Source organism: Bidens hawaiensis, unplaced genomic scaffold (assembly GCF_021521415.1).
Source record: "Bidens hawaiensis isolate Kalapana, Puna unplaced genomic scaffold, B.hawaiensis_p1.1 tig00008375_1, whole genome shotgun sequence".
Lineage (NCBI taxonomy): Eukaryota > Viridiplantae > Streptophyta > Magnoliopsida > Asterales > Asteraceae > Bidens > Bidens hawaiensis.
The window spans coordinates 529938-547075 of NW_027491593.1; the positions used below are offsets into that span (position 1 = coordinate 529938).

General features: G+C 33.8%; 1 protein-coding gene and 2 pseudogenes across 3 annotated transcripts; 2 read left to right on the top strand and 1 right to left on the bottom strand.

Annotated features, from left to right (window-relative positions):
- Positions 1-1829: 1829 nt before the first annotated feature.
- Positions 1830-2429, top strand: LOC143637644 (uncharacterized). Its single transcript, XM_077104979.1, has one exon. It carries the CDS (start codon positions 1830-1832, stop codon positions 2427-2429), a length of 600 nt encoding a protein of 199 aa, XP_076961094.1.
- A 603-nt stretch (positions 2430-3032) lies between these two features.
- Positions 3033-7173, top strand: LOC143637661 (putative transcriptional regulatory protein At2g25830; annotated as a pseudogene). The gene is made up of 7 exons (XR_013154469.1): positions 3033-3274; positions 3424-3587; positions 3894-3954; positions 5046-5202; positions 5275-5552; positions 6245-6365; positions 6823-7173. The product of XR_013154469.1 is annotated as a putative transcriptional regulatory protein At2g25830 (transcript).
- An 806-nt stretch (positions 7174-7979) lies between these two features.
- On the bottom strand, positions 7980-12188 carry LOC143637663 (carotenoid cleavage dioxygenase 8 homolog B, chloroplastic-like; annotated as a pseudogene). Its single transcript, XR_013154470.1, has 7 exons — positions 11930-12188; positions 10394-11060; positions 9322-9398; positions 8907-9100; positions 8432-8621; positions 8261-8363; positions 7980-8125 (listed from the first exon to the last, which is right to left on the bottom strand). The product of XR_013154470.1 is annotated as a carotenoid cleavage dioxygenase 8 homolog B, chloroplastic-like (transcript).
- Positions 12189-17138: the final 4950 nt, after the last annotated feature.

Genomic DNA, 17138 nt, shown 5'->3' on the forward strand with positions numbered 1-17138 from the left:
TATAAATTTAAGGTAACTTTTTCATTATTAACATAACGAAACGGGTTTATTAAAAATAAAGTCAATGAAATAAGTTTTTCATTGTTAACTTTTTCATTATTATATATTCCTTAATTTAAGGTTATTTTATGGTTAACGGAAAAAGTCAATGAAATCATATATTCTTTACTTAATTATAATTATTGTTATTATTGTCAATTGAAAATAAATTATTTGTTTTAAAAAAATCACAATTATTATTTCAAAACTTACTAAACTTATAATCTTAACAAAATTAAATTAAGATTTCACAATGAAACGGGTTTTTTGAAAATAGTTCAAAATATATTCCTTAATATAGGATTATTTTATGGTAAACGGAAAAAGTGAAAGAAATCATAAATTATTTACTTAATTAAGTTATTATTGTCTTTTTGAAAAAAATATTGTTTGTTTGAAAAAATCACAATTATTATTTCAAAACTTACTAAAATTATAGTCTTAACAAAATTAAAATTTCACAATTATTATTTTGAAAGTTTACTAAAACTATAATGTTAACCAAATTTAAAGTTTTTTTTATTTGTTTAAACTAAAAATAAACTAGCCGGAAAATAAACTAAAACGGAAATTAGCGTGAAAACAGAATATAAAGATTTGAAGAACAAAACTATAAAAACAGGAAAGCCGGAATAAATTAATAATTGGACAAAGAAAACAATTTTAAATTAAACAAAAATATAAACAGAGATTGGTTGGATGTAAAATACTGAAATTTAAATATAAAAACACAATATAAAAATGACCGCAATAATAAATTGAACGGATATTAGCCGGAAATTTAAATATCAAGTTTTGAATAACAAAACTATAAGAACATGTTAACCAGAAAATTCTAATACTTGAACAAACAAAACAATTACTAATTTTAAATAAAAAAAAACCAGAAATAGGTCGGATACGAAGTATTGAAGGATTTATAATTAACTTCTTAAAATTAAATTAAGAAAAAACAATACAAAATTTCATAAAATTATCCAGAAATAGGTACGATTTAAAGTACATAAAATAAAAAAAAAATTATATGACCGGAAAAGTTAGATATCAACAAATATGTACTACAGATTGGCCGGAAATAATTAAAAAAAGTAAAATAAAATATTGTAACTGCAAAATTGGATTGCTCGTTACCTTCAATATAATCATCGGAGAATCAATTCCAAGGATTTTGATGTCTCCAATAGGCGCGCATCCGAACGGTGGAATTAGGGCTCGTATTGTTGGTAAACAATCTAGATGTTCAATGGTAAATCGGATCGACGGATGTAGGATTCGTATAATCATCGGGAAGTTACAACGAATATCAGTGGTGGAATTGATTGTAGATCTCACCGGCGGAATTAGGGTTCGTATAATGATGAGGAGATTAGAGAGAGAATCGTTGGCTGCAACCATTTTTTTGTGAAAAATAAACCGGTTTTGTTATTTTTGGTGTTTGGATAGCAAGACACGTGGCACAATATTAGACATTATGAAAATGGTAACTTGATGACTGGATTGCACATGTGGACAGCCTAGATAAAGGGCATGTGTCCACGTTATATTGCTTTAATAGTATTTAAAAATATTTTATAACTTACATACATAAATCAAGGAAATCATTTTCTACAACCTTAACAAGACAATACACTAGCTAATTTCTTCAAGTCGCTTAAATTTGCATTAATAGGCCTCAAAATAATCCATCAATGCATACTAAATACATTATTTTCCTATACTATCACACACATTGAATAATTAATATAGATTCAAACCAATATAACATTTATTTGTACACCAAAATATACAATATGCAACCACCCGAAAACCCTCTCCGCCTCCTCCACCGTTCCAACTCCACCTTCTTCATCCTCGGCACCACCGGAAACGTCTACACAGTCACGCTCTCCACCACACCTACATGCACGTGCCCGGACCCCACCACCCCATGCAAACACATTCTCTTTCTCTACGTCCATGTTCTCTCTCTTTCAACCAATGACTCATGTCTCAAACGTCGCACTCTCCGTCCATGTCAACTCACACGTCTCCTCTCCGCCAAGGTCTCTGGTGACTCCGTCGCCAGTGCACCGATCAGGCGTTGTTTCCATGAGCTGTACCGTCGTTGGAAAGCTGGCAAGTCGTTGGTGCATGTAGAGGATGGTTCTAAATGTCCCGTTTGCTTGGAGGAGTTGGGGGTTGGTGGTTGGAAGGTGGTGGCGTGTGCCACGTGTAAGAACCCGATTCATGTGGTGTGTTTGACGGCATGGAAGAGTAAAAGGTCGAGGACTTGTGTTGTTTGTAGAGCAAGGTGGAGAGAGTCAAGACAAGAAGATAAGTATATTAATCTGTCGGATTATGTTGGTCAAGAATATGACCACATGGTAAATAAAATTGTGGAGATTAGTTAATATGTTTAGTTTAATGTTTGTATAACATTAATGTACGTCTTAAACGCTATTTACTTTTATGGTTTATTATTTATAATCAATTAATCATCGATCTTCATGAGTTCATTGGCTTGTTAATTTGTATATGATTAAGGTGAAAAGAATATCAGTTTTATACTTTATACTACAATATACGACAATTATTGCGACCAAATTTAATGACCGTGGCACGGTCTTAAATTTATCAACGCATGCACTTATAATATTAGAAAATGGCAAACACTTAGTTTTCTTACTAATGATCATTCATTCATTCTTTGTCAAGATATCACACAATTAATCTATTGGTTTAGAATAATGAATATATAATTTAATAGTTTGAATTAATCAATCAAACTTTTTTGTGACTTGCTATAAATTTTTATTTGTATTAACTATAAACGCTAATGAAATATACTAGTATGAATTTTTAATATGTTAGAGCATCCGCAACAAACTTTCACAACTGTACTCGTCCTCCATATTCGTACCTCTTATTGAAGGTGCTCGTTGGATTTGTGATGTGATTTGCTAATTTCTGTTAGACAGACAGTATTGTAAAAGTCGCTAGTCGGGCGGTCCATATATCAATATACCTCGTAGGGGGTAAAACCGTAACTTCAAAAACTCGACCAAAGCCCAAAAGATGTCGTCGATCATATTCTATCTTCCCCAATTCAAGCATCTTCAAAATCTTAAACCCTAAAACCTGCAAATCAATAAACACATCACAATGATTTCATCATCAACCAGATCTTTCGGTGCACTTCTATACAGATTCTCCACCACTATTAACCTCAAATCCCCCAATTCATTTCCCTTTCAAGGTTAATTAATTAATTAATTAAACCCCATGTACTTGATTTCATTTCTTTCATTGTTTTCTGCAAATTAATAACCTTTTTTCTTCAATTCAATACTTCAGTTACACGATTTGATGTTTATAGCTGAACCCATGTTTTAAATTTGGTTTTAGGTGCTCTTAGGTTACACACGAATCTATCTTCTTCTGCATTGTACTCGTCTGGTGCAAAATGGGTTAACCCGATTGAGTTCCAGCCTGTGGGTTCGGTCAGAAAGATTTGGACTCGAGGTCCGCTTTGTATGGGAAGAAGGTCTTGCAAGATTGCAGGCAGAAAGGTTAGGTCAATTGGTCAAATATTCAAAGTCAAAGCTTTAATTATTTAGTTGGATTCTTAAAATTGTTATGTAATATTTGGTATTTGCATTTAGTTAAAGCTAATGCTAAGAATAGAATGTTGATGGTATTCGTTTCGTTACGAAATGTACTTGAATTTTGAATGTGGAAGATAATACATTTGACTGAAAAAGTCAATTAGGACAACATATGTGAAAGATAATACAGAAAAATTATCTTACAGAAGTTGGTGTAAGGTTTTTATTGCTTAATTATGTTTCTGCATTCATTATTAGGCCTGAATGCAGGGGGTTCAAGATGCAAAGAAACTAAACTCTATGCAAAAGTCGGAAAAGAAGTTGTATCTGCGTAAGTTCCTTGAGTTATTTACTTATGTGCCCGTGTGGAACTTAGAAATTGCTATTTTTAATTAGATTGTTAAGTCTGGTTACAATTGAGTTCTAAAAATACACAGTGTAATTTTGTTTTAGTTAAGCAATTTAGGAGGTTTAATTGTTTAACGTAGTTTAGCCAACTTTCGAGCTCTGAGGATTAAAACTTTTTTAACCCTTTATTTGATTATTGTTGACTAAAATGGTAATAGTCAGTTTTTTTTGATAAACAAAACTTTTTTTTGATTATTTGATTATTCTTTTAAATCAAATTTGGATAAATACTTTCATATCAGCTGCACCCCTAAGTTGACAGACCTTTATTCTCATTTAACAAAAAATAACAGATTAGTTTTTGTTATTTTATATTAGTTCCTTAAACAATAAGATTTACCAAACACTCAAAACATATGATTCTCTAATGTTGTTAAGTTAAAATAACATAAACACTTCCAATTTCCAAATACTTTTTTTTATTACAATTGGTTTTCTAATTTTGATATCAGATTATCCAAAGACCTCGGGTGTAAATGAGCTAAGCCTGAGGTTGGCTATTGAGTAATTTTTCAATCTCTGGTCCGGCTTGTGTATTATATGTATATGCGTTATATATGTATAATTAGTTTTGTCTATATATACTTATAATTATAGTTTTATTGTAACTTAATATGCAATACTTAATTTTATCTGTATATATCAATCAATCAATCAATCAATCAAGCCCTGTATATCTCACCGCATAGCACAAATTTTATCTGTATATAATAATAATTATTATGTAAGTATATATTTAAGCTCGGTTCTATTCGAGATTTTAGCGAACGGATCTCGAGTAGCTCACGATCAGCTTGGCTCATTTATAACCCCTACAAACACCCCTAAAGTCATGGTAGCATCTAATGACATAATATATTTCATATTGTATAATATCTTGTTCGTGACAGAATATGTAGTGTGTTTATGCAGCTTTCATAGTATTCTTCACTTGCAAAACCGAAGAACAAGATTTATCAATCACATATTTATATTCTCACAAATAAACTAATCACGTCCCATCTTAAAATATAGTGTGAAGAAAGGTGGCCCAAGCCCGATATCAAATACAGCTCTTGCAGCCATTCTCGAGAAAGCTAAAGAGCTTGACGTGCCAAAGGATATCCTAGAGAGAAACATCAAACGGGCTTCTGATAAAAACCAAGAAGCATACATTGAGAAAGTATACGAGGTAACAAATTCATATTTGAAACAAATAAATCCGTCAATAAATAATAACATGGGCTGTGTTCTATAACCTTAGGTATACGGTTATGGTGGAGTCGGTATAATAGTCGAGGTTTCAACTGACAAAATCAATAGGTCGGTGGCACTTGTTAGAGAAGTGGTTAAAGATTGTGGCGGAAAGATGGCGGATCCTGGTTCGATTATGTTTAAGTTTAAACGGGCCCGGGTTGTGAATGTGAAAGTTACTGATGCTGATAAGGACCAACTACTTAACATTGCTTTAGATGCTGGTGCTGATGATGTGATCGAACCTTCCATTGATGATGATGAACCCGAAGAAGATAAGGCCGAGAGGTACTATCTGTCTTTAGAAAAATAAAAGAATAAAAAAGGAATTTTTAATTAAAAATGTAATTAAAGGGTTTTTTAAAAATATAAGCAAATTGAAGTATGACTAATTAAGGGCATGGTAATTGACCTGCTATGAAGTGGTACCCTGGTATCAGTTTAGGGTCTACTCTAGGGGTGTGCATGAGTCGGTTTGCGTCAGTCTTGGGTTGAAACCAAAAAGTTGGTTTCTGAGTTTACAAACATGGATTGGTTTCAATTTATTTGGGCCGAATATAAAATTTGGCCTAAAATAATGAACCTGGGCTTAAATCTTTTTGTTAGTTCATGATTAATTGATTTTTATACATTCGGGCTCAAATATTTGGATTGCGCTATTTGTTAAATTCTTATAAATTACTTAACACCGAAAATAAAGAAATGAAAATATATACAATCGGTTCGGCTTTTTGGGTTTTATTGCATGAAATACTGAAACCAAACTGAAATTCAGTTTTTACGAAAACATAAAATCAAATCGTCTGTTTTCATTTGAGTTCGATGAGCCGGTTTTCCGGTTTCATACAGATCTCTAGTAAAAGTCCAAATTTTCATGTGCAGAAGAAGATATGTCTTTATAAAACTTTTATGGTGTTTTTTTTTCGTAAAAGCTTAAGGGTAGCGTCTTGCATGGTTTAATGTTAATTCAATTTTTGTAGATACTACAAAATTGTAAGCTCTTCAGAGACTTATGGGGAAATATTGTCGAAATTGCGTGAGGAAGGAATTACGTTCGAGCAAGATAATGGCTCTGAGTTACTTCCACTGACTATGGTTGAGGTATACTCATATCATATTTTGTGTAGATATGTTTTATTATATCTTGTTTTTAGTTTTAATCAATCAAACTCAAATCCAAATACATATCTTTATGAAGTTAAATATACTCTTAACCTAGTTTTATTTTCATTATTATTAAAACTGGAAACAGTTGGTGACAAAATATGTTTGTAATATTTAAAAGTTAGATTTTTGGAATATGCCTGCAATAAATTGTTAATTTTTATAGCTTAGTTGGCACACGTCATACTTTTGTAGTGTTACTTTTGGAGCCTTGCTTACATGATACCTCATTTGCTATTTATTAAAGGCAAAAGTGTAGCATAAAACCAAATTAGTACAAGTGGTCTTGCAGCTCAAACTGAATGTTTATTATATTTACTTTTTGTACAATGTAGCATGAAACCAATAATGTTACTTCTTTTAGGTGAACTGATTCGTTGTCGGTGAATTGCAGGTGGATGATGAAGCTATGGAGTTGAACAAAGAACTGATGTCAAATTTACTTGATCTTGATGATGTTGATGCTGTATATACTGATCAAAGATGATTTAGTTTTAGAACTATATATGGATTTGACATTAATTTGTACGATTTTGTGTCAACTTTAGTCTTGAGTTGTATTATTAATATGAGAACTTAGACAGTCGAGTTTTCTAAGAATAATTAAACTAGTCGATATTGTTTTAAATTTGTTATTATATTCTGGATTGTGTTTTGTGCTTTATTGATTGTGTTTAACCATGTTGTTGAATACTTAGCTTAAAAGAGTTTATGCATATAACATTTACGCTATTTTTGCATAAAATTAAGAGCAAGTCTTAACATTTACGCTATTTTTGGGTCCAATTAGGTGCCGCAAAGAGGCCTAATGGAGTCTTCGCAGCACCAAATCTCTTATTGATACTTATTTGGTAATATCCAATATCACATATTAATTTTCTTGTTTTCTTTAATTTTGAAATTGATTGTTTTATTACTTTATTCATGTACATTTTTATATTTAATTTCAGTCATGCATATATTAATTATATTAAAAATATCGTTTTACATTTTCTTAATCTTCATTAATGATTACTTAATTTTTCATATATTTAAACAATGCAAGAAACGAGTCTCTATCCCCTAGTTAATAAAACAAGCTAAAAATCATTTTCAGGTTGATAACTTGATACTTGATACTATAAGTTTTATATTATTTTAATATTTTATTAGTTTGACCATTTTGAAACTATATTTGTATGAACAAGTTTGACCCGTAATCCAACCTTCTTATATTAACTAATGCAATTATTTCGGCCGTGGTAAAAAAATCTGGATCCGTCAAAAGTCAAAAGTCAAAACATTTACACTATTTTATTACTTTGATGCATATTGGGGATATTATTACTTTCCAACACCAAACTTACACATCTATCTACAGTGCAAACTATGTCACGTTTAACCACTTCAGAAGAAGAAGCAATTAAATACATCAAGTGACTGTTACATTAAATATAGTTGAATCATTTCATGAATCACATAATTTACTGAACAAACATTATATGTAACAAACAATATTTAAGTACACAAGCAATCCTCAACGTTTTCGGTTGATTTTTCGAAATCTTTGGTCTAATTCTTAGGAACCCAACATCCGTGAAGTCCATATGGAAGTCCGTATGGAAATTTTGCTCTTGCGATTTCTTCAAACGCTGTCCCGTCTAAGATCAACGTGTATCCTTCTCCATTTTTATCGCTTATCATAGATATCACAACTCCTGTATAAATATATAAGAACCATCAACACAAACACATAACATACTACCAAGAAACAAATACAAAGCAAATAATGTTAACATTATAATTTGTTCTTGCTATATAATTTAATTGAAACATGGTTACTACAAACTAACCGTCATCTTCCTCGGATGCACCAGGACGAGCCACAAAATATGGTTCGGAGGGGACAGCACCCTCGTCATGCCAGTTTTTCGCCTTTCCGTCAACCAAATCTATCTGTATACCGATAAATTGACATTAATATATGCAATAAGTTGAAGCCAATATAGTTATTAAAGTTTTACCTTGGTGAGGGTGTTAGGGAAGTTACAAGGTCGCTGAGCTCCACATGCATACGCATAGCGATATTGTTTCCCTAAGAAGTTCGGGTTGATGCTACACATATCCATCCCTCTTCCATGTTCATCCGGGTTCAATGCCGCAAATAGTTCTCCTTTTTCGCTACCATCTAGAGGTATCCTAAAGCGACCAACTCTACAAATCGAAGTCATACACAAACTTCTTTACATTCCAGAAAAAAAAAGCAACCGAAAATCATAACAGTGTTCGTGTTTTATTGGACATGACTTTGGCTAAGTCTTGAGTTAATTAGGTGACTAATAACTAATAGGTTGAAATGTCTCAACTAGACGGATCATATTGACTCCTTCGATCAATCGATATGGACCAAGAACGGATCAGGGTTTAAAGCCTTGAAGGGTAAACATGCTATATATAGTTGTGCTATAAATATATATATATATATATATATATATATACCTTGCATCTGGAAGGACATCTTCTCCGGACCATGACCGGAGATTTTGAAGCCGGAGGTTGTCAAGAATGGTGGTATCCGCATAATGCTCACAGCAGTCCGCAATAACTCCGGTGATCCTCCCTTCTTCATCCTTTTCTTCATACGCATTGATGAAATGAAATGTCACAAATAAAGGAACTTCAACACTTGCCACCTTCAAATAATTAATCAAACCTTTTAGTTTACAAAGTCTGCCCTAAATTCAAACACACATGTATGTATATAGGATATATATAGGGTCGGATCTGGTACAAATAAAACATACTAAACATACAAATAACAAGAGTAATTATGTACACTTAGCATGTTAAATCTTTTTGTATCATATCTCAACACTATATATATAATATCAAATTATGAATCACATGAACTTACAATCTTGCCACTAGCTTTGCACATAACATGCATAAACCCTTTAGACTCCGGATGCCATCTAAACTTATACAACGGTGAAGAGGTAGGTCCCAGCAGAGCCCAGTTGGACCCGCAAGACTCACCTTGAAGAGAGACGTCTGCGCAAAAACCAACTGGATCCGCAGGACCCACCATGCTCAGAGACGTGACGTCCTTACGCGCAGTACGCAAGCTGTTCCCGCAGGAAATGCCTCCCAATGGTGAAGTACTCCGCCTGTTCCCGCAGCTGCGGATACAAGCCATCAGGGAAGGCCACCCGCGCAGCAAGGCTACACGCACAAGGCACTTAGCTCTCAATAATTCAGTTGTCACCTGAAGGAATGAGCAAAGCCGGGAACAATCCCGCACAAAGGCGGGAGGGGGAATACTCCCGCCCAAATAAGCCAGTCCGTACGATACGGGAAGATCTTCTGTACTGTACCTGACGAGGTATGGGCAAAAGATCTGACCAAAGATACGACAGCTCATTGACAACAGTATGGCGAGCAGCATGCTCTTGTACTGTATGTCACTATTAGCCGCTGCCTACTCACCAACTCCTGTCATACCACGTGCATAGCCGGCAGTTGGTGGAAAAGGAATAGTACACAGCAGGCCTGGTCACTGTCAGCCGCTGCCTACCCACCAACTACCAGCATGGCACGTGCGTAGGCCACAGTTGGTAGAACAGGAATACTATTCAGCCGGCCACACCTTCTTGGAAACCTACCTTCGGCTATAAATACCCCAAATGGTATGATCATCTCATCTTATCATCATATACTATCTCGTATTACATATTATACCTGATATCTGCTCTAGCAATCTCTTAATATACATTTATATTCAAGAGCAATCTAGTCTGATTCTCACGCCGGAGGGTGGTCACAAGAAGGAACCCCCCCCCCTTCTCAGTGACGAGCTCACGGTGTCTGTTTTGCAGGTTATCAGAAGAACCATCTTTGCCGGGTCTAACCCCTCGTGGGAAACATCTATCTAACCCCCAAGTTATCCGTAATCTGCCCAGGGTCGATTAGTGTTTCTTCAAACGGTGTCGGTTCCGCCTTCAACAAATTCTGAGCACAATACCTCAAAGGCATCTCCGGCACAATCACATAATGCTCGGTCACCGGAAACGAATGCACCCACCCGGGAGACGGCCCACCGCGACAATCAACCCGACCGATCACCTTCCTCTCATTCGTCCCAGGTTCCATCCTCACCACCATGTAACCAGGGTTTATTAAATCCGGCAACAAGGTTATAAACTCCGAGTCAGTAACTATAGGATGAGCAGAATGAATCAACCCACCCCATGAATCATCATACTCAAACTTCTCTAAAGTATCCAACGTATTCGGGTCGATAACAATCGACCCTTTGATAGTTTCGGTTAAACAAACCACACGGCCGTCGGCTAGCTTGACCACTCCCGTGTTGGCGTTATCGGTCAAGGATGCGCCCGAAAATAAGTTTGCAAGGTCGCCAATGTATGCTAGAAAGTTGTCGTGTTTAGGGACTTCGGAGAATTCACGGTAGCAAAGCTTGTTGCTGTTTTTTGCGGCTTTGTAGGCGTCGGATTCGATTTGCCGGTGACCCATTGTGAGTCGGCCGTTGTTGAAGTGGAGGCGGACTAAGGTAGCGTAGCCGTCGAAGAGGTGGCGGAAGTTGTAGTCGCCGAGATGCCATAACCCGGGTCCGTTTCTTAAGTATGTTCCACTCTGTAAGAAAATATTAGGGCGAAGTCAGCACACTACTTAGATGCTTATTTTAATGTGTTCTAGTACCAGAATTATTAGAGTAACGACACGGTGTGTCTGAAATAGTTGGTCTAAGAAATATTTGATTTTAAATAAATACTAACTAAGTTTTAAAATTGTTTTAATTAGGTTATTCAACTTTAAAATATGTTTCAATTAAGTCACTTAACTTTTATATTTTATTTAATTAAAGTTTTTAATATTTTTTTTAGTCTTTTTTTTGTTTCACATAGGAAATTTTTTTATCTGTTTTTTGATGTTGACGTTGAGTGGCGACGTGAATTTTATTTTTTATTTTTGAATTCTAATATAATTAACGTTTTTTAAAATTTTCTAAATTTAACTACATATATTGCAATCTTCGACCCCAACATCTTATTATCCATTACTTTTTTGACGCACAAAAAAAAATCGGTGAGATTCAATTTGAAGATTTAGTGACCCGATTTGAAAAAAATATGCATTAGTGACCTAATTGAAACACTTTTGAAACTTGATTACTATTATATGAGGTATAACCGTTATAAAAATTATATATATAGCCCTAAAATTTATAGGGAGTGTTTATTACATGACCACACCCTTTTAAATAACTCTACATACACATGTGTTAAAGGTTCATACAAAAAACAAAAGCGGATGGTTATTAATAATCAACTGAAAATGATACAAAATCACACTTAAACATTTTGTCCTTGTTTTCAAGTGTAATTTGGACAGTTTCCCATTGTTTTTTAGTATAAATATTATACCATGATATTGATATGTTGATGAAACGTTAAAACATAAGCCAGAGATGATCATATATATAATTTTATATAGTATCATACCAGCCATTTAGGTATTTCTCCATTGACGACAAGCTCGCCTTCCCACCGTTCTTGCCGGACACTAGTCCACGCCACTAGCTTCCGCTCATCAGCGACTTCATTTTGAAGCGGAGATTGCGCTATCCCTGGCTTATTGGTGGTCACATTCATAATTGTGGTTTGAGTTTTCATTGTACAAAACCCTAGTATCTCCTGAGCTTCCCATGCTAGATGAAAAACCATAGTTTTTTGCTGAGGATATTGAGATCAAAGAAACCATTAATGGAGGGTGGTAATTGCTTTCTACTTGGTGGTATGAGGATATGGGTAATGTGATAGCTAGGGTTTATAAAGGTTTGAAAATACACTAATTATAATGGAAAGGTATCTTTATTGTTGGGATCTATTTTACTAAAAGACAACCTAAATTTAAATTTACATAACCAACAAAACAACAAAAAATAATTCCAATATGACCCTCATTATTTAGAAATTTGCATTTTCTGTTACTTTTAAGGAACCTAGGAATATAATTATTGTCATAATGTCTGGATTTCTGAGGCCGAATAGAATCGGCATTTGACAACCTAAGCAAGAACGAACACTACAAGAATTTGTGCTCGTGACTCTATATAACCTATAACCACGACAAGTGGTATCCAAATAAACAAGCATGCAGAAATGATAAGTCGTCTTTATTGAATTTCTCAGTTTTTTTTTATCAAACAAAACCACGACAAGTTGTCGCTGTAGAGGTTGCAAGGTGGTGGGAAATCTAGCTAGGTACCAAAATGAAACTTTTAGCCATGGAATAGCTAAAAATGAATTTCTTTTTGCTTTTGTTTTTCTTAATATTCAGTATAACTATATATATCAAAACTTATTTCTCATCAGTCAAAACGACAACTCGACGGTATATATATATTTTTTTCCTTTTTTTATCATTTGCAAGTTTCAACTTGCATATAATAATGGTAAATCGGTTTACATCGAGCCATGCCTGAGCTCAGTTTTTTAGCTTAATTTCAAAACAGGCCCAAGCTTTCGAGCTTGCCCTGACCTGGTTTGTGAACAACTTTAACAGGAGCGGGGCGTCAGCAAGGTCGGCCATAGTGTAGTGCGAGCTGGACAACTGGTCGAGCCCCCTATTTTTTGGGGTGCAAAATGTTTTTATAGATATATATTTATTATAATTTTTTTATAAAGTAGGTATGTATCTTAATAATCTTAAATATATTGGGCCTCAAACGTTTTCTTTTTATCCATAATCCCTTTAAACTACTGGGCTGAAACTAAGTTTAAAAGCTAAAAAAAAAATTAAAGAAATGCACACGTCCGATAAAATTCCAAGCCAGCTCATTTGATTTTAGTACTACACATTTTTGTTATGTTTAAATAGACACCAGTCTTTCTATTTACCGTCATTGCTTCTAACAAGAATACACAACATTAACGGTTCAACCCACAATCTCAATTAAGTAGATGTATTCTACTCTTCTAATAAAAGAAAACAACGGTAGTACATGTCGTTTTGTGATTAACCCTCATATCTCTTTTCCCTCCAAAACTAAAATATTAATTAACCATAATATATGTCTTTAATAAATAATTATTCATTTTCCTTTTACACCCTTTTTATATTATGTTTATACATTTTTATAAAATAATTATTAACATATTATGTATGTTACTATATATTTCAAAATACTTGGTGAAATCAAAAAAATCAACAACAAACCATGTTTGTTAAAGATTGAGAAAAATATAATTTCAAATGTTATCATTAACATGGCCTTTGTTTTCACTGAAAGAGGATGTTATGGTCTCGTGGGATGATTAAGGGGTTGAGTTCCCCATCCAAGTCTTCATTTACTCTCTGTGATAATCGTTTGTTCGTTAGGACATTCATTTGTTCGTTTGAAAAGTGTCGTTTCTGTTTTTCACTGAACGGGGCTCGCAAAGACTCGTGGGCCTTTGCTTTCACTAAAAGGAGATATTATGGTCCCGTGGGATGATTAAGGAGTTGAGTTCCCCATTTAAGTCTTCATTTACTCATCGTGGTCATCATTTGTTCGTTATGGCATTCATTAGTTCGTGTGAAAAGTGTCGCTTCTGTTTTCACTGAACGGGACTCGCGACTTATGGGCCTTTGTTTTCACTGAACGGGGATATTATGGTCTCATGGGATTATTAGGAGGTTGAATTCCCCATTCAAGTCTTCATTTACTCGCTGTGGTCATCATTTGTTCGTTACAACATTCATTTGTTTGTTTGAAAAGTATCGCTTATGTTTTCACTGAACAGGGCTCGCAACGACTGATGGACCTTTGTTTTCATTAAACGGGGATATTATAGTCCCGTGGGATGATTAAGGGGTTGAGTTCCCCCATTCAAGTCTTCATTTACTCGACGTGGTCATCATTTGTTCGTTAGAGCATTCTTTTGTTCATGTGAAAAGTTTCAATTTTGTTTTCACTGAACGAGGCATTTTTGAAAATAATCAAAAAGCCCAGGATTTGACAAATTGACTATTTTTCCCTCTAATATTAAATTTTAAGAAAAGATAGCGAACACTTCTGATCAAACTTTTATCAAATTTGAAACCTCTGTGTCAGCGTTAACTTTCCTTCAATGGTGATCGAAATGTTGTATGTGAAGCATGTCATGCAAAACTACGCCAAAGTGAAGCTTAATATTTACAAGATTGAAAGGGTTAACATGTTATTTTAAATTTAATCATTATGACAAAGTCTAGAAGTCCCTTGAAACATAACAAAATCGTTTTCATGGTGTGGCTCATAAAAACATAGTTCTTGAAGAACATCCGTCATTACAATTTAATGTTCTCTTTTCCTTCTATTGGTGGTAAATTGATAAATATATCAATAAAGATAACACTTAATCTGTATTTAGGCTGAGTGGTCAGAAGTCAGAACTACCATTGTATGAGAAGTTTTCTTCCCAAAATTGGTTCATAACGAAAATTCTTTTAATTATACATATATGATATTGAGAATGAAATTTTCAATAGAAGGAGCATTCTCGGGTTCGTTTTTACACGTGCATTTCTTTTATTAAGTTCATTTAAAAAAATCATTTTGTGATATAAATAGAGTCAATTTATGTACACATAATATAGATGTAATACATTTTTTCATATACATTATGTAATTTTATAATTTGGATCATTCCATGTGTTACATGGGCTCTAAAACTAATAATATTATAAAATATTAAAAAACAGTGAGAGAAAAACAAACTATAGTAATGTCGCAAATGGTGAAGTACCAATGTAAATATAATATTTTTATTTCCTAATTCACCGTTTCTACGCTTATTGTTTTCGACACTTTTTGTCATGATCTTCAGGTTTTAAACATATACACTGTCAGCAGTGGCAGATCTAAAAAAAATATTCAGGGGTAGCCTAATTTTTTTTCCGTGCATTCAAACAATATAAATGAAAAAACACATGATAACAAATAAAGTTAAAAAATATACCTAATAGTTTTTTTCTCTTCAGATTGTTTGAAATCGAGCCACTATACCGACATCTATTACTTTTACTATTTCACCAATACAAACCCTAATTTCATCTCTTTGCACATAAAACTTAATTCCAACCTTTCTCCATTCAATTAACCTAACATAAAAGAATTAGAGATTTACATTACACTTTTATATATCTAAAAGTTACGTATTTATTTATTTTTTGGATGACATCTAAAAGTTAACTAACTAAATTAAATATCTTAACATATGAATAAAAATTTATACATAATTCAATTCACATTTCAATAAAATGTATTTATAGAAAAAAAAAAAAGTAACATAGGTGTGTCAAGGTTAGTAATTTTGAAATATTGTAAAAGGACTTTTGGATTGTTTACAGTGAACTGCTAGATTCATTTAAAATAAAATAAGCCTTTTCTTTTAGACAGGTAGCGGGTGAACCCAACTTTATTTTCTAAACTAAACTATTTAAGTATTTATCTTAAAAAACTAACAAGTCCATTGAAAATTGTCTTCTTCAATGTCTTATTTACACAGTTCACCGGACCACTCCTTTTTTGCCAGAAAACATTTAAACATTTTCTTTTCTCTTTTAACTTCAAGGTTTTCCAGGGGTAACATATTATTTACTTAGGGGTATCCTATATTTAAAACGAAGGAAAAAACAAAAAGTTTACACTTTACGACAAAAGTTGAGGGGTAACCCAGGCTACCCCTGCCCCTCATATAAATCCGCCCCTGACACTGTGGCTGCATCACAAATTTGTCATCGAATTGATTGTTTTCAACATATACATTGTGGCTGCATCCCAAATTTGTCATCTAATTGATTTGGATGTTTGAATCCATATTGTAAGTGTTTTGTATACATCCCATGCAAGAGTCTATATTGCATATAGACTTTAAGGGCATTGTGGCTTAACTGTGGAGATGAAGTCAGGATCTAAAAGAGGGGTAACCCAGGCTACCCCTGCCCCTCATATAAATCCGCCCCTGACACTGTGGCTGCATCACAAATTTGTCATCGAATTGATTGTTTTCAACATATACATTGTGGCTGCATCCCAAATTTGTCATCTAATTGATTTGGATGTTTGAATCCATATTGTAAGTGTTTTGTATACATCCCATGCAAGAGTCTATATTGCATATAGACTTTAAGGGCATTGTGGCTTAACTGTGGAGATGAAGTCAGGATCTAAAAGATCGAATGAAACAGTACATAGATAAGTAAATTCCTTATGAATTTCAAGATACGTACTCTAATTAAGAATTATGAGATTCATCATTCACACACTGCTTAAGAATTTCACATTTCTTTTAGGCTATGTGCAGTGAATGAGCTACAAAATGGGGCGACCTGCGTCGTGTGTCGCCCAGTCAGCAAAAAATGAGTTTTTGTTTTATGGGTGTAATAGTGTGTAGCCTCTCTCTCTCTCTCTCTCTATATATATATATAATCACACACACATATAATATAATAGTAATAAACAAACAACACAATCTGGCGACAAATATTCCTCGCCCCCTCCCCCCTTCTCATTTATCGCCTAGGGGGTGCGGTGTTCCAAAATATTGTCGCCCCTTATCGTCACAAATTCACGCTCACTACACACTACCTTATGCCATAATTGAATAAAGAATTAATTAAACCTAAATAAAAAGTGTTATTTTTTGGATAATCGATCATTTCGAGCTAAGTTTTACATTAATCGAC